The 20,509-nt window shown below is 48.0% G+C and overlaps 1 protein-coding gene across 2 annotated transcripts in view; it reads right to left on the reverse strand.

Annotated features, from left to right (window-relative positions):
• Nucleotides 1-7,614: 7,614 nt before the first annotated feature.
• FAM179A (family with sequence similarity 179, member A) overlaps nucleotides 7,615-20,509 on the reverse strand; it is an 84,296-nt gene continuing 71,401 nt past the window's right edge. For both annotated transcript variants that reach the window (XM_011972572.1, XM_011972571.1), the window contains 2 exons: nucleotides 14,327-14,413; nucleotides 7,615-8,093 (listed from right to left, as the gene is read on the reverse strand). In XM_011972572.1, the coding sequence (XP_011827962.1) occupies nucleotides 7,831-8,093; nucleotides 14,327-14,413 (350 nt within the window). In that variant the 3' untranslated portion in view covers nucleotides 7,615-7,830. The remainder of the gene's footprint in view (nucleotides 8,094-14,326; nucleotides 14,414-20,509) is intronic.

A 20,509-nucleotide genomic window follows, 5' to 3' on the forward strand; every position in this document is an offset into this window, starting at 1 on the left:
CAGGAGGGGAAAGAAACAAGGGGTATGGAAAATGGGCCACTCATTCTCAGGAACCAGAGAGTATCATGCTCCTGAGGGTTGGATTTACAACACCAGAGCCTGAGTCGTGACACCTCCATTCCCTGGCTCTATGACCCGGCATCTCTGGGCCCGTATCTTCATCTGCAAAGCAGTGATAATGTCAGCCTACTTATCCCACCATCTGTACGACAGGGGCAAACGTGTCTTTTCTAAGGCATCTTTTTGAGCCATCTTGGGGAACGGAACTCATAATCCTGGCCATTTTGGTCTTTAATGTTCATCTCTGCTGCCTCCGCACTTTAAGATCCCGATTGAGAAAAGAAGCCAGTATCATTTCCCCCTCATTTCTGAGCTGCGCTTTGATCTTTGGAGAAACTTAAAAACAGCTGTCAAACTCAGCAAGAATTGACTTCCTTCTTTGAAGGTTTTCATGTCTTTCAAAGTGAAGAGGAAAGACTTCACAACATTTGCTTGCAATCGCAAGTACATATGTCAAATATACCACATGGAAAAAAACAAATTAAGCCTCTGAATCTCTCGTCTTTCCCATGTTGAGTCATGAGGCTGTCAGTCAGTCAGATAGATGGCCAGCAATTACTCTGAACACTGCTAAACAGCAGGCTTTGCATGCAGTGTGGGATGAGGCTCCCTCCAGTTAATAACAATTCTACCTTTCTTTGTATGTAACGCTCTACTTCTTCAAAATGCGATTATCTACATTGTTTCATTAAATCTTTAGGGGAAAAAAGACTCTGAGATGGACAAAGCAAATGTTTTTTCAATACCTTTTACACATGAGAAAAATACTTCACTCCACAGACACATTGCCAGTGAGGGCAGAGCAGGCCTCTTACCCTGGCCAGCCTTCCTCCTGATACCTGGAAAGCAGGATCTAGATTATTCCAGAGAGGCAGTACTGGAAGGAGACAGCACACCTTTCTATGGAAGAAATTCTCCATTTTCTCCAACATTTACAAATAGGAAATTATTTTTCTTTTTAAAGATATAGAGTCTCACTCAGTGTCGCCTAGGCTGGAGTGAAGTGACACAATCATAGCTCACTGTAGTTCACTGCAGCCTCGAACTCGTAAGCTCAGTCTCCTGATTAGCTGGGACTACAGGCATGCACCACCATGCCCAGTTACAATTTTTTTATTTTCTGTAGAGATGGGGTCTTGCTCTGTTGCCCAGGCTGGTCTCAAACTCCCAGACTCAAGCAATCCTCCCACCTCAGCCTCTCAAAGTGCTGGGATTACAGATGTGAGCTGCCACACCTAGCCCAGGAAATTACTTTTCATATCTCACCAAAGTTCAGCTGAAATCCTAGCCATTCCTCAAACTAGCTTGGATGAAAACTCAAAACTAGGTCTCCAGGAGTTTTTAAATTCCCTCTGAGAACCTCGACCATTCCCATCATTTTCCAGCCACACACACACACAAACACACACACACAAACTGCTGCCAGCATTAAGAAAAAGAGAAAAGTATCTTCCAAAAATCTTTGCTTCTCATTGCCACGAACCCTGAAGTGGGCTTCCAGATGAAAACTGGCAGGAGCAGACGTGGCCTCCTCCTGGAGACAGCTCTTTATTGCCAGGGCCCCACAGCGGTAAAAACCAGCGGATGAGACAGAAAAGAATATAGACCCTGGGAAACAAATTGCCTTCATGAAAATTATTTATCTAGCAATTTTTTTTCCCTCCTTTGGAAGGGGACAGGATTGGCTATGTTTACGAAACCTGGTGACATTTTAAAGTGATTGTTTAGTTAACGGCTTCTGACATCAGCTGCAGAAGTGCATGATCACTTTAAGGATGTAAAAATTCTCAAGGAGAACCCAAGGTGATGCTAATAACAGCTGTCAACCCACAGAGAGATAATTATAAAGATGTGATTAAAACAAAGCAAAGCCTTCAAATGTTACAGCCAGCTTCACTGAAACACCAGGGGACGGGATATGGCGAAACCAGCACGCCCCCTGAATAAACCGCAGTAATGATAAGGACCAAACCTGAGCCCCCAAGAGGTCCCTGACTCAGAAACACCCACCAGGGAGCACCCATGCGCACAGGGATGCTGCCGTGCTATCTGGAACCCAGCTGGGAGCAGGCAGTTAGGACGCTGCTTCCCAGGCTGCCTGGTCTTCAGAATCAGCTGCTTGATAATTTGCAGATTCCCAGGCCTTCCCCCCAGTAACAGGTCTACAGCTGAGACTGAGTCTGAGTTTTTAAAAAGCACTTGTTCCTGTTTCTCTCCCCATCTCCTCAAGCAATTCTTTTCATCAACCACATTTGGTAAAGACTGATTCAGGGATGCTGACTCCCAGGTGTGGGCTAGCCTGGGAACCTAATAACCACTGAAAGCTTTGAGATCGTGACAGAGGTTCTCAATCTTGAGAGTGAGCGATCAAGGTTCTGATTCAGTAGGTCTGGAGTACAACCCAGGGATCTCTACTTTAACAATCACTGTGGGTGATATTGTAACAAGCCACAGTCCACACTTGGTACCTATAGCATCCCCAGGCCAACAGCTTCCAATCAGGGCATACCTGAAGTCTTCCCTTTTTCCACTATGAAGCTGCAGCATTCCTCTGCTTGCATATGAGCCTCTGCCAAAACTCAGGTCATCATGGCAGACTCCCTTGCTAAAGCAAGCTCTGAATAGACTACACTTTTCTCATGTAGTCTTCATTTGTGCCCGCAAATCCTATCCCCACCAGAGGCCAAGTGTTCACAGAATGTCCTAATGATTAGAGCTGACCAAGCAGACCCTCTGCCCTGAAGCTTTTGGGAGCAAAACTCTGGGACCAGACTAACTCCAGATATCCATGGGGCTTCAATGGGTTCTTTCTAAGGGCTCAAACTGACCCAAGGGAAGGTAAATGTCTTAGAGCCATAAAGCATCCTGGAACAGAAAGTCAGGGACTTTGGAGTCAAGCAGGCCTGGACACATACCCAAATTTCAGCCACTTTCTTGCTGCGTTAGGGCCTGACCCCGCAACGTGTGGTCCCTGCCAGACTCACAGGACTGACATCACCTAGGAATTGAACAATAGACTCTCAGGCTCCACCCAGACCTGCTGAAACAGAATCTGCGCTTTACCAAAATTCCCAGGTGATTCCTGTGTACTGGCTGAGGTTGTTCATTAAGCATCGCTGAGGCTCAGTTTCCTCATCAGGAAATGAAAGAAATAATATCTTCCTTATAAGATATCAAGAATGGCAGACCTGCAACACTGCAGAATTTAATGAGGAGGTTGGTTCTTCCTCTCGGCTTCCCTTTCTGGGCCCCCATCTTCCTCCCTCCATTACAAGGAGAACAGAAGACTTACGGTCATTTCCCCTTTCTTTCCCTAATGGCAGAACTAAGTTATAATAAAAGGAAAATGCTTTAGGCAAGAAAGCGCTCTGCTCCCCTTCAAATCATCCCCCCTCCATTCTCAAGAGTCAGAAGAGTGGAACGGAGGGAACGGCCGCGAGTAGAGCTGCTGGGTTTTCTTCTCTGGGGGGAGGGATGGTTGTGAAGGCGTATGAAGAAAGGGGAAGATAGCTGGAGTAATGACAGGCCCCAAACAGAAAACAGCTCCCTGTTTTCATGGCCTTATAAGTACTTACAAGTACCTTATAAGAATGTTCTTATTCATCTTCAGCACAGCCAGGTGAAGGTGGGCACCGACATCATCCACACACGAGATTGATATGGAAAGATCAGAGAGGTTGACAGATGGGCCCCAAGCCGTACGCCAGCCGGTCACAGGCCTGACTCCGGAGCCTGGACTCAGTCTCTGCCGTCAACCCCAGAACACTCATAGGGCTGTGAGGTAAGGGGAGCTGACAGGCCAGGAGCCCACAGGGCCTAAGCCATGGCTAGTTTCCTTTTTTATCGGACTTTTTATTGTGGTTTTTGAATTCGCCCAGCCATTAGAATCACCTGGAGTTAAAAGAAAAAAAATACAGTTGCCTAGACCTCACCTCAGACCAAGTGAATCAAAATCCCTGTGGGATGGGGGTAGAACTCAGTATTTTTTAAGTCTTGCCAGATTATTCTGAAGCACAATGAGAGGGGAGAAACATTTATTATCTCAGAAGGTAGGAGATAATAAAGGGAGGAGAAAACAGAATGAGATTTTGTTCCCAGACCACACTGAGGGTCGGGCTGCTATTTCTCGTGGCCCAATAACAAGATACAGATGAACCGGGGAGGAAGAGGGTTTATTTCTGTAATTGGTTACAGGGAGAAGGCCTGGAAAATATCACCAGAACAACTCAAATTACAAAGTTTTCCAGAGCTTACATACCTTCTACGCTACACGTCTGTGTGTAAGTGTGCATTCATCTAAAGACATAGGTAATTAACTTCTTTTAATCTGTAGCTAAGATCTAAGTCCTAAAGCCCTTCCTCTGGAGCCTCAATAAATTCACTTAATCTAAATGGGTCCAGGTGCTGCGGTGATTACCCTTATCTTGTCTCCTGCTAAATCATGGAGGTTTGGGGAGTTCCTTCAGACCCCCAATAAACTTGTTTGTGGAGGCCTGGGGAGTTTCTTCGGACCCCTAATAAAACTTGTTTAATCCTAAACGGGTCCCACTAAGAATTCCTCATTATCTCGTCAAGCTTCAAGGCCCGGGAAAGGCCCAGGCAAAACTCTTGGTGGGCTTTCGTGACATTCCAGCCTTTGTATAAGGGCACCAGCTCTCTCAGCTTTTAATGTTTAACTTAACCACTCAGTCCGTATTGAAACGGTTGTTATGGAGGTCTGCGTTAGTGAGACCTGGCCTGCCACAATGGGACCTACAGGAAAAGTTTCCCAAAATCTCAGAAAATTCTACCTGATGTAAAAGGGAGTCCTGGCAGTTACAGCTCTCAGACAAGTCTTCAGTCTATGAGTCTCACTCTAAACCGAGTACACCCATTTTTCTAAGAAACAAAACGAGTTTTTAAAATTATTTCTCTTCTCTTTTCCCCGTTTCCCCTTGTTCCCCACTTCCTACTTAGCTCTTTAGAAATGCAACTATAACCTTTTACCTCTTTCACCAGACCCTCCCTACAGGGCAGTTTCATCTGTGTGCTTAGAAGCTCCAGAGCGGAACTTGCACCCACCAGGAAACTGCCTGGAGACACAACAGCCAATTAATAATCCAAAGTATGCCCACTATGAAACTCCCTCCCACCTAAAGAGCTTCAGCCACCTTTACAACCTCGTTCCGCCCACAGAGATGCCAACTCGACCACCCGTTACATAAGTCATCAAAGCAAGTATGTGCACTCCCCCACCTGCCTGCTTCCTCTCCTGCATGCCATTCACGCCAGCACCCCACCCCCCGCTTTAAAAGTGACCGCTTTCTGCTCCAAAAACCACTCAGTACCCTTCAAGGCAGCTTCTTCCCCTAAACTAGTTTTGGAATAAAAAGTCAGTTTCTTTATACCAGGCCTCCCTTTTGTTCATTGGAGTCTGCAAGCAGTGAGTGACTGAACCTGCATTTTTTGTTACCTGGAGAGAGAGACAGAGAGAGAGAGAATCTTCCATCATTAGAGGCTGTATTCCCACCCCCAAGAGCATCTCATGTAAGTGCAGTTCCTGGCCGCACACAGAGCCAAGCAAAGGATGTGTGGGCTCAGCTCCAGCCCCAGCTCTCAGGACAATCTTCATTTCCCATGACAGGCCATCCCATTCGATTCCCACAGGTATTCCCAACAGGCCCAGGGCCAGGTTACCAACATGCTGTCTTCCCTTTGTTTTCAAAGTAATGAGGTAAGGAAATCTTTGGAGACGGAAATTTCCCAAGGTACACCGGAGCCACCCAGTGCCTCCCAGCAGCGTCACGCCACAGGTGTGATTAATAAAACCTGAAATAATGAGGGAAAAGAACAGTGCAAAGATGTATTCTGCACTTTTCCAGTGTTTTCAGCTGTTTTCAACGCCTCCACCCCTGAGAGTGGGTGGAGGCCCATGGGATGGGAAACCTCCTGTGTGAGAACAGACATAGAAGGCAGGAAGGCAGGACAGTGCTGCTGAGCTTCATTTCTGTCGTCAAAATCCCCGCCAGACTCTACATCCCTGGCCTCCTAGGGATCTAAAAAATCCTGAAATGTTCTGATACATTCTAGGATAAAAGCAGAAAATGCAAGTCTCCTCACCTAACCAAAAATATTTGCTCAGATGACAGGCAAACGCAATTCATTAAATTGTGCAACATGTAAAACATTTACTGTCAGCCTCTTGGGCATTTTTGGAGGGCTACCTGTCTAGCAGGCCTTAAACCTGGTTCAGTCAGAATCAACAAAGAGCTAGATGGTCGCAGGGAAGCCCATGCTGGGGTCACAATCAGGTGAGAAGCAGCTCACTGGACTAGAATTACCCAAAGTCACTCTTAAGCCGCCTATGACAAGCCCAAGGCCCGGGATGACTTGCATGCCCAGCCTCACCCCAGGGCTTAAGGAGGAGCCGGCCTAACTACACCTGCCACACAGGCAAGATGGGAAAGTGGCTTCCTCAGCCTGGCAGGGTCTGGAAATACATAAGTGAGTAGATTCGGGGCTTTCCAGAGCCAGACTCCCCAGGAGGGGCTCAGAACAGGGATGTGGAATGGATGTTAGGTCTAGGGGGCAGGTGACAGTGGAAAGAGGTTCTACGGGGGAAGGACAGGGGAGGCGGGCGTCTGCCAGAAAACTTGCTGGCATGAGGCTGGGCCCTCAGGGCCTCGGTCGTCTGCATCTGCCCCAGCACGTGGCTGCAGGCTGGGCTCCCCTGCGAGAGCTGGGATGCTGCCCCTTCAGCCTTTGTCTTACCAGGCCTGCCTTGCCTATGCATTTGAAGTCATGGCCTGAGCTCTAACTCTTTCTGGTCATACTCAGCCAAGGCAGAGCCACTCCTACCTAATGTGTCCAGAGCCTGAGCCCCAGACTTCCCTCTCCAACTGCCGGGACCCCATTTCACTGGCTGCTCCCCCAGGGGCCAACACCTTCCCTGCTTCCACAAGTCCTGGCCTGTGCTGTGCCCACACGCCCCTCCAGGCTTCCGATGTGGCCCACAATCGCAGCCTGTGCAGTTTCAGAGACTCGGCAGCATCTGCATACCGGTAGCACTTTATGCTCTGCATGCATCTCCATTTAGGGTGTTTCGATGGCAAAGCATTGTCTAGTTCTCTTCAGAACTAGCCAGAACTCCAACTTCTAGAGAAGGCTTTTAGTGATGCAAATCTCAAATTCCCCTTGTCTTTTGATAAGCTTCGCAGATCCCATCAGAAGGTTCCCACAGGACCAACAGACGTGCGCTGCAGCTTTTGCAGGGCAGAAGCACGATGTCCCTGAACACATTTGTTACACTCACCTCCAATCAGACCCATAACAAATGGACTGGATTCCATGACCACTTCGGGCTGCGGGTTTCGGGAGGGCTTGCCCAGGAGCTCACAGATGGACAACTATCGTCTCCAGCGGGCTGCAGCTTGCAGGGCTGTGCTACCCTTTTTCTTCCTAACGCTTAACACTGTCTGCAACTAGTTTTGCTGCTGTCACATTTCATTTTGTTCATCACAAACCTAGTTACTGGAAAATTCTCTGTGATTAAAAAAAGTACAAGATAATAAAACCTTAGGAAAAAAAGTAATTCTTTTATTTCTACTTCAAAATAGACCGTGTACATCTGGAACTCTAAGGGGGAAAGTAACCAGGAGAATATTCCATCACAAAAATAAGATAAAAAATAATAATTGCCCATTTCAGATCCATCTTTAATCCAGCTGAAAAGGGTATGAGCTGCCAGTTGTCTTGCTGTCAGGGGCCACCCCTCTGTTAGTGGCCTTGTGGCTACCTCCCAAGGACTCCGAGTCTTAAGAGTTCCTGGAGCGTCTTGAGGACGTGCTTTGGCTGGCTGGCGGCGAAGTCCAGTAGGCGGGGGCCCATGTGCTCCTGGAGGCTCCTGGCCAGCCTGCTCACCACCCCGCGGATGTTCCCGCTGGGTCCAGGCAGGGTGCCCTTCCCGGTGGTGGTGTTCAGGAAGTGCCAGAGGATGGGAAGGACATGCCGCTCTACAGCTTGAGGCTTGCGGGGGTAAACTGAGGCCACCAGCACTGTCAGGCAGAAAAGGAGAGTCACTTGAGCCAGGCACTCTCTCCCTCTCCCACTTCCCTCTCTTGGGACACCAACTTTGTCCCCCAAAGGGCTGGCAACCCAGCAGGTGCAGAACCTAAGGATCATGACACATTCAGGGGCCTACGAAAATGTGTTAGTTTCTTTTAACATTAGTAGAAAATATATGAATATATCCAACTGATTTATATCTGTGCTTACACCAACCAGTCAGAAACTATAATTTTTAAAAGTTTTATGGAGAAAGGGGCACGCAAAGGCAGAAATATGCAGAATCTCTGACAATCATAAGGGTTCCTCCAGCCCAGGCAACAGGAAAGAGGCAGGCACACCTGGTTACAATCCTGCCGCCATCAGCTGTGTCAGCCTGAGGAAGCCACCTGACCTTTCTGAGCCTTTTCCAAACCCATAAAGTAAGGATAAAAATGCTGAACCAACCTCTCAAGTCTGTTAGAAATTCGATAATAAATACACATAAAGTGCCTACCTGTAGGCAGGCAGGTGACAAATAGTAACTATAGTAATACTGCATTTATCCACATCACCACCTATGGAAGTCCACACAAATACAGAGAAAAACGACTGGAGAGGGAAATCAGGACCCTCTCGCATGAAGCATGCTGGCAGACAAGACAGCTGGGAGGGGAGAAGCCTGGCACAGCCTCCCGGTGCCCGGATGCCAAACCTCAGGACCAGACCAGCAGCAGAGGCATGGAACGTGCTTGTGAACCAGCAAGCTCTACACAGACCATTCCAGTGATGAGCCCCCAAATCTGGTTTCCCAAGGCCCCCAACCCTCTCTAACCCCCAGAAAACCCAGAAGCCAGCTGAATCTGCCAACCAGCTCTTCATCACCTGAGTAAATGCCAGGGCTGTGGCCACATCAAAACCACATCAAGGGCTCTCCCGGGTCCCCAGAAGGGCTGCTCGGGCCTTCAGCTGTGGCCGCATTATCCTAAGCGCATTAGCACTAACGAAGCTGGCTTTGCGATTCACATGCTCTGCCCGTCATCCTGCCGAAGGATAAGTGCTGGAGCAGGCAAACACCACCAACAGCAGTGCTTTATGGATTCTGTGGGCCGGGAATTCTGTGGAATAGTTTCCATATCCTGGAAACTGCCTGAGACCAGGGCTCAGAGCTTCACATCACAGCTCCACTTCATGCTCACAGCACCCCCAAGAGGCAGGATGCTTGTCCGTTTTCCAGAGGAGGAAAGCAAGACTCAAATCAAGGCAAAGGGCAAAGCAGAGGACAGAGGCCAAATCTGCCTGGACTCCAAAGTCCACACTCTTTCTACCTCACACTGTCCCCAAATTTCTAGGGATTCCATATTTCAGAGGCTGACCTGGAGCTTTGCTTTTTGTTTTATTTATTTATTGAGACAGTGTCTTGCTCTGTCACCTAGGCTGGAGTAGAATGGCACAATCATGGTTCACTGCAGCCTCGACCTCCTGGGCTCAAGTGATTCTCCTGCCTCAGCCTCCCCAGCAGCTGGGACCACAGGCATGCACCTCCATGCTCAGTTAATTTTTTTTTTTTACTTTTTTGTAGAGATGGGGGTCTCATTGTGTTACCCAGGCTGGTCTTGAACTCCTGGTCTCAAACAATCTGCCCATCTTGACCTCCCAAAGTGCTGGGATTATAGGTGTAAGCCACCATGTTTTATTTTTCATGAATCTGCAATTTGTCCTTCCTTCACCAGGACCACATCATCTAATCCCCTGGGATATCTTCCCCTGAGAGTCCCAGGGGTCCCTCTGATTTCAAAGCCAGCCAGGAATAATGAGGAACCAGGGAAGATGCCCTGGGCCACCCTCTGGTCAGCCTCACACTCTCTTGTGACGTTTCTCAGGAATCTTGGCTTTGAGGCAGCACCCTCGGAGCTCTTACAGGGAACCTCCGAGGGTCACAGTTCCCTCAGAGGTGAAGGTGGTCCTGATAACTGGAAGGGCAGGACTGTACCCTGTGGGTCACCCCAGCATTCCCAGGAAAGGATCCTGGAGGAAAGGGCTTGGAGGAGCTTTATAAAGTGGAGTGAAGAGGTACACTGGTTGGAAAGAGTTGAGAGTTCTGTTCCCTGCGCTTGAAACAGGCTGAGTGGGAAGAAAACAGGTGACAGGAAAGCAGTCCCTGTCAGCCACAGGGTGGGAGATGAGGGGAAACTAGAAGGGGGACAGTGAGAGGGAACCACAAGAAAATGAATGACCCTGAGTAGCTACCTGCACTGAATAACGGTAACTCAAAGGTGTCCTCAATCCCTGTGGAATCTCACCTGCAAAAATAGGTGAGAACACAGAGATTTGTATGCCCGTGTTTATACCAACCTTTTTCACAATCGCCAAAAGGCAGAAGCAGCCAAGTGTCCATTGAGGAATGGATAAACAAAATGTTGTATGCACATTTAATGGAATGTTATTCACCCTTCGAAAGGAAGGGGATTCTGGCCAAAGTGCTGTGGCTCAGGACTATAATCCCAGCACTCTGGGGGCCCTAGGTGAGTGGATCACTTGAGCTCAAGAGTTCGAGACCAGCCTGGCCAACATGGCAAAACCCTGCCTCTACTAAAAATACAAAAATTAGGCCGGGCGTGGTGGCTCACACCTGTAATCCCAGCACTTTGGGAGGCCGAGGTGGGTGGATCACGAGGTCGGGAGTTCAAGACCAGCCTGGCCAACATGGAGAAACCCCATCTCTACTAAAAAAAAAAAAAAAAAAAAAAAAAAAAAAAAAATTAGCTGGGCATGGTGGTACATGCCTGTAAGCCCAGCTACGTGGGAGGCTGAGGAAGGAGAATTGCTTGAACTGGGACCCAGGAGGCAGGGGTAGCAGCGAGCCGAGATCATGCCACTGAACTCCAGGCTGAGTGGGAAGAGAACAGGTAACAGAGCAAGACTCTGTCTTTAAAAAAAAAAAAAAAAAAAAAATTAGCTGGGTGTTATGGTGGGCACCTGTAATCCCAGCTACTCAGGAGCCTGAAGCATGAGAATGGCTTGCACTGGGAGACAGAGGTTGTAGTGAGCTGAGATCTCATCACTGCACTCCAGCCTGGGTGACAGAACGAGAACCTCTCTCTCAAAAAAAAAAAAAAAAAAAAAAAAAGGAAGTTCTGACACCTGCTACAACATGGATAAATCTCGAGGACATTCTGCTGTGTGAATTAAGCCAGACACAAAAAGATAAACTGTATAATTCCATTTATATGACATACCTAGAATAGCCAAAATCATAGAGACAGAAAGTAGATGGTGATTGCCAGGGACTGGGGAAGAGAGAAATGGGGAGCTAGTGTCTAATGGGGACATAGTTTCTGTTTTGCAAGGTGAGAGTTCTGAAGATGACTGCAAAAATCATGGACACTTACTACCACTGAACTGTACACCTAAAAATGGTTAGGGTGGTACATTTGGTTGTATATTTTAACAAAATTCTTTTAATGGGGGGTGCTGTGGTTTGACTGTGTCCCCACCCAAATCTCATCTTGAATTGTAGCTCCCACAATTCCTACGTGTCATGGGAGGGAGCCAGTAGGAAGTAATTGAATCATGGGGGCAGGTCTTTCCAGTGCAGTTCTCATGAGAGTAAGTCTCACAAGATCTGATGGTTTTATAAGGTTATAAGGGGGAATTTTCCTGCACAAATTCTGTCTTCCTTGCCCCCATGTAAGATGAGTGGCATGATTGTGAGGCCTCCCGAGCAACATGGAACTGTTCATCCATTTAACCTCTTTTTCTTTCTAAATTACCCAGTCTCGGGCATGTCTTTCTCAGCAGCATGAGAACAGGCTAATACAGCAGGGAAAAGCGAGAACTATCTCAAGAACCAAACTCAGGCACGCACCCTCCACCCCCATCCCCACCAAAGGCTGGAGGCTCCACCCTGCCCCCGACAGAGCCCCCTTCCCCATCCGGCTACATTTGATCCACTCTTGCTCCTTGAATTCTCTTCCGCAGAGTGAGGCGTGTTTACACCTCAGCCCCCAGGAAGCTCACTCCGCGGGAAGAGTAGCAGTCCCCACCCAAACTCAGTTCCACAGCTCACACCACCCTCTCCACTCACGTCTTGGCTAATTGAACTCAGGCTACTTCAGAGCCACATTCCCCAGGTGCAAGGATGTGGCAGTCACCTGGCTGGCAGGTGTTGACTCTTAAGCTGGCAAAGATGGCAAGTCCCTTCTGGGGGCCAGCATGAGGGAGAAAACCCCATTAAACTCAAGCTTAGAAGCAGCTGAAGTAATTAGCAGAAGATTTACTCCTATTAAGCTGTGCTATTATTAGTCCTCGCCTGTGTCAATAAAAATTTTCTTCTCTGTTCCCGGTGGACACGGAGTTAACAGAAGACCTATGGAGAAGCTCTTGCTTTTGAGGTCTCTTGGAAATAGACAAGAAAAAATTACAGTAAGTGGATAAGGTGAAGATACTTGCCCACCTCTGGGCCCTGTAAACTACCCAGACAAGGACAGGTAAATCAGAAAATGCTGATTTTGAGCAATGGCAAAGGGTTCCGTGTCTGGTGTCTAGGACACCTCCAGCTCACCTGCAGCCGGCCCTGCCTCACTCGCACCTGCCTTCTCGTAAGGTAAGAGGCCACTCCAGGAATGCTGGAAGGATAGAACCCACACAGAGGCAAGGCCAGGAGCCAGACATGGGGCAGGGGAGAAGCTGAAAGGGCAGCTAGTATCGAGGTCCTCAGCCATGCAGCATGTGCCGGGCCCGTCTCTGAATGCTCACAGCTGGGCTAGGAGGTGAGGGCAGCAGAGAGACCAGTGATACCATGTGGGATGCAGTCTTGAGAAGTACACGGGAAGAAGGTAATGCCAGAGCCAAGCAGGCATCCCCCAGGTAGAGGAAGAAGAATGGAGAAGGCTTTCTGGGCAGGGCAGCCACGTGTGGGCAGAGCAAGAGGCTGAGAGACTGGCCACTGTGTGGAGGGTGCATACAGGCACCCAGGAGGCAGTGTCAGGGGGAAGCAGCACAGCACAGGGTTGGGGGCTTGGCTCTGCAGCCAGGCTCTCAGGATACATCCTGGGTTCCTCACCAAGGGACCTTGTGCATTTCACTTTTCTAAGCTCCATTCTCCTTTTCTCCACCAAGTGGAATCTACATCCTCCTGGGGGTTGGTCATGAGGATTCAATGATCCAGTGCATAGAGCTGGGGGTGGGAGGAAGGGGGCACATCCTAGAGCAGCAGTGACAGCTGTGGGCCACACGTGGACCTTCCCAAGGCAAAGGAGGAGGCTTTGTGCAAGCAAAAATGATCATGAAACCAAGATAAGTAACCTGCCCAAGGTCAGGGCTGCTGGCGGCAGGTGGGTGTGTGGACACCTAAGCCTGTGTCCTTTCTGTGTTGCCACCTCAAGGATCACAGGAACAGATTTCAGCCCTGGAATGAAGTCAGTTGGACTTCTCCTGTAGACTCAAAGCAGAAACAGGATTGGAGTAACCCTTCGTTAGCTGGAGCTTGAGCAAGGCTGAGTAGATTCAGACCGAGGCCCCGTCTCCACATAGTACAGTCCCAGCACTGGCCAAGGGGTCCTGTGGGGTTGAAACCCAGCCGGTGCCTGCTTGCCAGGCTGCATATGCTAAAGACTGCACATGGCAACTTTTTCTAATTCTCTTGATGGTGCTGTCAACTGACCAATCCATATGCACCCACTAGGCAGTGTCTATCTGGAAAGGGAGGCTTTTTCTGACTCACACAAAGGTACTCTATAGGCTAGAAGCAGCCTTGTTTGCAAGGAGGAAGAAACGCACACAGGTTGAGTGTCCCTTATCTAAAATGTTTTGTACCAGAAGTATTTCAGATTTTTTTCTGATTTTGGAATGTTTTCTTGATACTTACCAGTTCTACATCCCTAATCCAAAAATCTGAAATCGGAATTGCCCCAATGTACATTTTCTTTTAATGTCATGTCAGCACTCAAAAAGTTTCAGATTTTGGAGCATTTCTAATTTTCTGATTAGGAGGATTCAACCTTTAACAGTTTTTTAGAGACACTTTTGCTCTTGTACAAACCTACCTAATTTTGATCAAAACAAAGATTGTCTTCTGGCAATATGGAGATTGTCACACACAAAAAAAAGATTATCAGAATTTTAAATGATTGGGGGGGAATTATTTCAGGTCTAAGATAACTGGGTGAATGGTTCGACCACAGGCCAGGAGAGAACAGAAATCTACCGGGAGGCTGGGTGGGGTGGGGCTGGGGGTGCTCACCTGCCAGGCGATCGGTGACATCCAGCACTGCACGGCCACTCAGGAAACGCACCCGCCCAGCAAATGCTGGTAGAAGGCACAGGTTGTCTGAAAGAGATGGGGGATGTCAGTGGCCACACTGCTGGGGGCTGAGTGACAGCACTAGGGGTTTGTAGGGCCACATACTTACAGTGCCTGCACGGGGATGAGGCCTTTGGGAGAGCTGAATTAATTTTTCCAGGTCACAAAGGGGCCACTTAAAGTGAATGTATGTAGCGTGTTTGGGAAAGAACCAGTGGCCTGAAATAGCTAAACTGGCTCCCAAACAGGCCTCATTTATTCCCGCAGATCTGATTCATATTGCCTCTGCATCTCAAAATTGCCATGAGTTTTGGGACAAAATAAAGTAGGTAGGTATGTAGGTAGGTAGGTAGATAGATGACAGAAGATGAATGAATGGATGGATGGATGTTGGAGAGAAGATATTGGAGGATGGATAGATAGAAGATAGATAATAGAGATGGATGGATGGATGGATATACAGATATTGTTTTATGGGAAACGGAATCACTGAGCCATGATTACACAAAGGTCAGTAAAGGGTCAGGATTAAAATTCAGAAAGTATAGCTCTTCTCAAAGCCTGAATTTGTGCTTTAACCACCAAGATGTACCCACAGCCAGTGGTGGTTTATTTCTGCACTGAACACATACTGATATCATCTATGTAATAGGCATGGAGCTAGAAGCCAAGTAAAACCCAGTACTCCCATCCCCCTCAAGAGGCTCCTCTGACAAGCAGACAGACGCTTAGACATGAACCCTGACACCGGGTGAGAAGCACTGTGCTCTTGTAACCAAGAACCTGCGGGTCTGAAGTCAGGGTGACTGACTGGCCCTGGTGGGCCCAGGCTCTCCCCATTTCAGCACCGTCAGTCTCGAGTCCCGGGAACCCAGGATGCTTGGTCCTCCTATCCAGAGCAGAAGCACCCGGCTGGCTCTGGCAGGGTCCGAGGAGGGAGTTTGTGGGTTGAGGAGCACGTATTATCATCAATGGTTTATATATGACCTCACTGCCCGGGCCTGATTTTTTCCTTACTTGTAAACTCCAGGTGGTCTGAGTCCCAGACCCAGCATGAATATACTTGCAAAGATGGCTAAGTTTATCATCTATATGCCCCAATATGTCTTTCAGGAGGTTTGGGGAAAGAGGGATTTTAACCCTTTTTAAAAAATTGTCCCAGTGCCCCTGCCCCCAATCCCACCTCCACCAACCATCCAGCCACACCCAGCTGCGAAGCGCAGCTCCCTGGCTGCCCAGCCATGCCCATGGGTAAAGCTCTGGGGACTGAGCACCACCCCCTTCGTATCTTGAAAGAACTGAAATAGTATGAGTGTTTATTACAGAGATGAGCCACTAATGGTGAAAACACAAGCAAATGGGGTGGGGACGTTTCCAGAATAAAGAGGCTCTCGGGCTCCTTCATATTCCTGAAGTCGACTGCAGCAGGACCCCATTTCTACTGAGTTTAGAAGCCGCTCGTTCCTCTCCATTCTAGCTGACACCTCCTGGTTTCTCAAACTATTAAACTTGAAGAGCTGCCTTTCTCACAAAAACACACAAGGTGAGAAAAATGGAGCTGTCCTAGAAAGGTGTGCTAAGCTGAGAAAGCCACACCATCCTCAGAACCGTCTCCTTGTGGACTGCAGAGAAACCAGCACGCCAAGCTCCCAGCATTTTGCAACCACAGTAGTCACAGCTTAATTCAGTAGTAGGTGAGGCAAGTAACAAAATGCACTTTTCAGAGATGTGGCTTTGGGGCTTGCCTGCACCTGTCAGGGAGGTGAGGGTGGGTGGCCTGTGTGGTGTTAACATAGCAGTCCCAGCACGTGTATCCTGGGACCCAGGAGCCGACCACCTCAAGGCCAGACTTCTCTTTGCAAGGGTCAGAGTTTTTAGAGCTCTGCACGAGGAAGTCTTTCCAGACTCACCTTTTCCAAGTTCCATCAATACCTCAGCACAGAGCCCCTGCATCCCTGGAGAGGTGCACTCAGTGCTTTGTTTTTCTCATCAGGCAAAAGTTTAGCTAAGACCTCATCCCTGCTTCCCTTGCTCTCATCCTGAGGGATACAGAGGAGAAAATGGACCCAGGTACATCTCTGCTGTTTGCAAAAGCTCCATCCACCCACCAAGAGGCTTTAAAATAATTTGTCCTGGGAGATAAATGAGATGCCAGCTTCCAGAATATTGCAATTAGCAAGATAAGGTCTCAGAGTGCATTGGTAAAGCTGTCAGTTGCATAAGAAGAGGTTTTCATATGAATGGCACCTGTTTGTTTCCAGGTGTTTCTATTTGTCCCACCCCTATCATTTACCTGGGCTCAGATTTGAAGACAAGGACTTCTTCCTCCTTGGTCACTTCCCACAATGCTCAGTCTAGAACATTCTCTAATGTAAGGAACATGGCTGTGCTTTGGTCAAGGATAGGCCAAGGTAAACACCCAGAGTGACTCAGCAAGTTTAGAGCACAGACGTATAACTCCACTTGTTATCACAGCCATAACATGGGAAGGCCATGCCTTGGCCCTATGCCACTATGGTCTGTAAAAGGCATAATTGCCCTGCTGACACTGTGCAGGCTTGTGTGTGCCCAGAGAGAGAGTGAAGCTACTGTCCCCTGTAAGAGAGAATGACCGTCTGCAGATGGACATGGAGCCAGGACACGGCTTGTGTCCAGAGGGAAAGAGTTAAGCTGCTGACCCTGAAGGCAAGGGAGAGCCGGCGCAGCTGTGTGTGGGAGCCAACAGACTTAGCAGCTGAGACAGGGCAGATGGTGTGAGAGTAAGCTGCTGCTGAGAGCTGCTGCTGAATAAAATCATCTTTCACCTGCCTGCAGCCCCCCGAGTGTTCTTTCTGCTCATCCACCCACTCCCTTCAGACCTCAGCCTGAGCTGGAACCTGACCCTGGACATGTCTAGACCTGACATCTAGACACAGCAGGGACTCGCGCTTCTGGCCCCAAACATCCCCTCTCCCCAGAGCCAGAAAGAAGTGAACTTGGGGAACACTTAAAAATGTACATCCAGCAGAGACCCATGCCAGACCATGCTCCCACAGTGCAGAGCACACTGCAGGTGCTGAATAAATGCTCGTAGTGTGCAGGGCAACGTCAAAACAGGACACAGTGTGCCTGGGCTGGTTTATGAACCCCAGAGCACTACACCCAGGCAATTGGCCTGTCTTTCCACTGGCCACTTTTAGAGTGAAGCCTCATCTTCAGGTTACCTCCAGGTTCAATAAGACACACTAAAGCATAGCAGTTATAAGAGCTCTGAATACAGATTGCCTGGGTTTGAATCCTGGTTCTTCCATATTTTACTGTGGAACACTGGACAAGCCACTTAGCTGCTCGATGCCTCAGTTTACCCATTTATAAAATGGGGATGATGAACAAACAGTGCTTAGGATAGTGCCTAGAGCATATAATTACTATGCAAGTATCAGCTATTATTGTTACTATTATTACCTTAAAACTCTGAGAGCCCAGCAACCATCATGGTAGAGAGACCAATGAAGAGGCTAGAATCTAAGTTTTAAAAGCTGAAAATCTACACTCCATTAGCCTAGCCTGGGGCTTTCCTAGGCTCCTTTTCTGCATCACAAGGAAGCAAACACGGGCCTTGCAATGGAGAAAAAACAGCCACCAGCCGCAGCTCAGAGACTCTGTCATTCCTCGGCTCAGACTCCCCTGTCTACAATGGGGTGGAGGTCTAAGGGGCCTTACGCCTGTCCCATTCAGCCAAGCCCTGAGGCTACCGGGCCACATCATCCTCTGGCTACTGGGAAGCCAGAAAAGAACTTTTAAGAAAGTGTAGGAAACCTGGTAACAAGGACAGTGGCAGCAAAGAAACTGGAGTCAGACTGGAATCCCCCAAATAAGCACAAGACTTGGTAAGTAATGACATGCTGGTTTTACCAGATTCACCATGGCTGCCAACACTAGGTATGTTCATCTAAAGAAAAAACTGGGACTGACACACTTGCACAGAAACACACAAGCTATAGTGCAGCCACCTGATAGAGCTGTTAAAAGTGACTCAAGGCCGGGCGTGGTGGTTCACTGTACTCCCAGCACTTTGGGAGGCCGAGGTGGGCAGATGACTTGAGGTCAGGAGTTCGAGACCAGCCTGGCCAACATGGTGAAACCCCATCTCCACTAAAAATACAAAAATTAGCCAGGTGTGGTGGCGGGCGCCTGCAATCCCAGCTACTCAGGAGGCTGAGGCATAAGAATCGCTTGAACCCAGGAGGCGGAGGTTGCAGTGAGCCCAGATCGCACCACTGCACTCCAGCCTGAACAACAGAGCGAGACTCCATCTCAAAAAAAAAAGTGACTCAAGAGTATAATCATCTGCAAATGCTTATGTTCTGATTTTTTTAAAAGCAGGATGCAAATCCAAACGTATAACACAACTGCTGTGCTGAACCCCTATTGACCCCCATTTATAGAAAGGGCATCTGGTTCAAGAGGCCAAAGCAGAGACCCAGAGCCAACAAACAAGACATGGGGTTTTTATTAGGGGCTTACATGGAGTCTAGTGGCAGTGGGCTGAATGGGAGAGCCTCATGGCCCAGTGGCGGAGGGCTGGGCAGGAAAATCGCAACCACTTGCGAACAGCATGCAATTTATACAGCATTTCCACTTAACACCCTCCACCTGGCAACCTTCATTTGCCCCAAAACTCAGGGCCTCAATCCCCTGTGTGGCTCACGTTCCAAAGGACAGGTCGGGGGCTCAGATGTGCCTCATAAACAAGGAACGAATCTCTGAGTTGGCCACTCCCAGATTCCCTGGCTCAGAAAACACACTTAGGTGTGTCTGCCATTCAGGATCATTCTAAGGGGATGCTTAAGGTATTGCTATCAGGTGCATTTACCCTACAACAATGTGCACAGAAAAAAACTCAAATTGAGAAATGCCAAATGTTAATAATGGTTTCTCTTAAGAGTTGGAACTATGAGTGAGGGATTTTTTTTTTCCCCCTTTCAACTGCTTTGTATTTTCATTTTCTCAATAATAAGTATGACTTCTTTACAGTGGTAGAAGTGAACTTTAGGTTTTTTAATTAACTAGGAAGACTGCCTAGTAGCGTGGGAAACTGGGTAGTGTTAAATGAAAGAAGCAAAATCAAAACTGTATTTACATTATGATTTTTAACCAGGGAATTTGTATATAGACGGACAAAAATAGAAGAGATATTTTTAAGCAGTTTGATATTGGAGAAGCATCACGGATCCATTTTTAAATTCCATTAACAATATAATGTTCATATGATTTATATAAGGTAATAAATTTAAGGTCAGAGAGCAAAAGAGCAAAAGTAGACTTGAAGCCACCCCCATTCCAGGCTTATCTGCTCTCTCTAGTACTAACCAGGGGCTGGAGTAAATTAAGAAAGTTCCTTTTGGCACAGAGAAGCTTGAATGCTGAGGTCTGATCTGGAGACGATGAGCTGTCAGCAGCCTGATGTTTTAATTAATGAAGTTTCTTCTGTAACTAATCCAGTAACAGAACCCAAAGACAGAGCCACCCAGTTCTACTCAGGAACTTCTTGATCCCAGAATAATTCCCCTGAAATCAGAAGGTCTTGGTGCTGAGTAGAAAGAATGCTACTTGAGCCTTGATCCCAGAGAGGCCTCAAGGCTGGCAGTGACAGACGGCGGAGGTCAGGGAGCAAGCTGCCAACATGTCTCATTCCTTACTACCTCCCATGAAAATGACATGGGCAGAAATCCTCACCTGCTCTGCCAACCAATCCTCCGTTCAACCCCACCCAGCCTCGGAAACCAAGGGATTAGAAGAGATGATGCTGGCTTCTTTATCACTGAATTCTAGAATCAGTGAGTTCTAGAAGGTCCCCCAAGAAGGCCATCCTCCCAGCTTGGCTGTGCCATCTGGATTTTATGCCAGAACACATCCTAGCTTGGCATTATTCTTGATCCCCTTGACCTCCAGTTTTGCAGGAAATAAACAGTAACCTGCTGAGCTGTTGCTTTGTGACTTTCCACATTTAAATATTTCACAGCATGCAACAGTTCATCTCTAGCCTGGAGCCCAGAATCTCTTACAGAGCATGAAGAAAGAGGTTTAGGGGAAAACTCCTTCCCATCAAAGAAACTGGATCATATCCAATCCAAGCCACTT

The sequence above is a fragment of the Mandrillus leucophaeus genome, unplaced genomic scaffold (genome assembly GCF_000951045.1).
Source record: "Mandrillus leucophaeus isolate KB7577 unplaced genomic scaffold, Mleu.le_1.0 Scaffold13, whole genome shotgun sequence".
Taxonomy (NCBI): Eukaryota; Metazoa; Chordata; class Mammalia; order Primates; family Cercopithecidae; genus Mandrillus; species Mandrillus leucophaeus.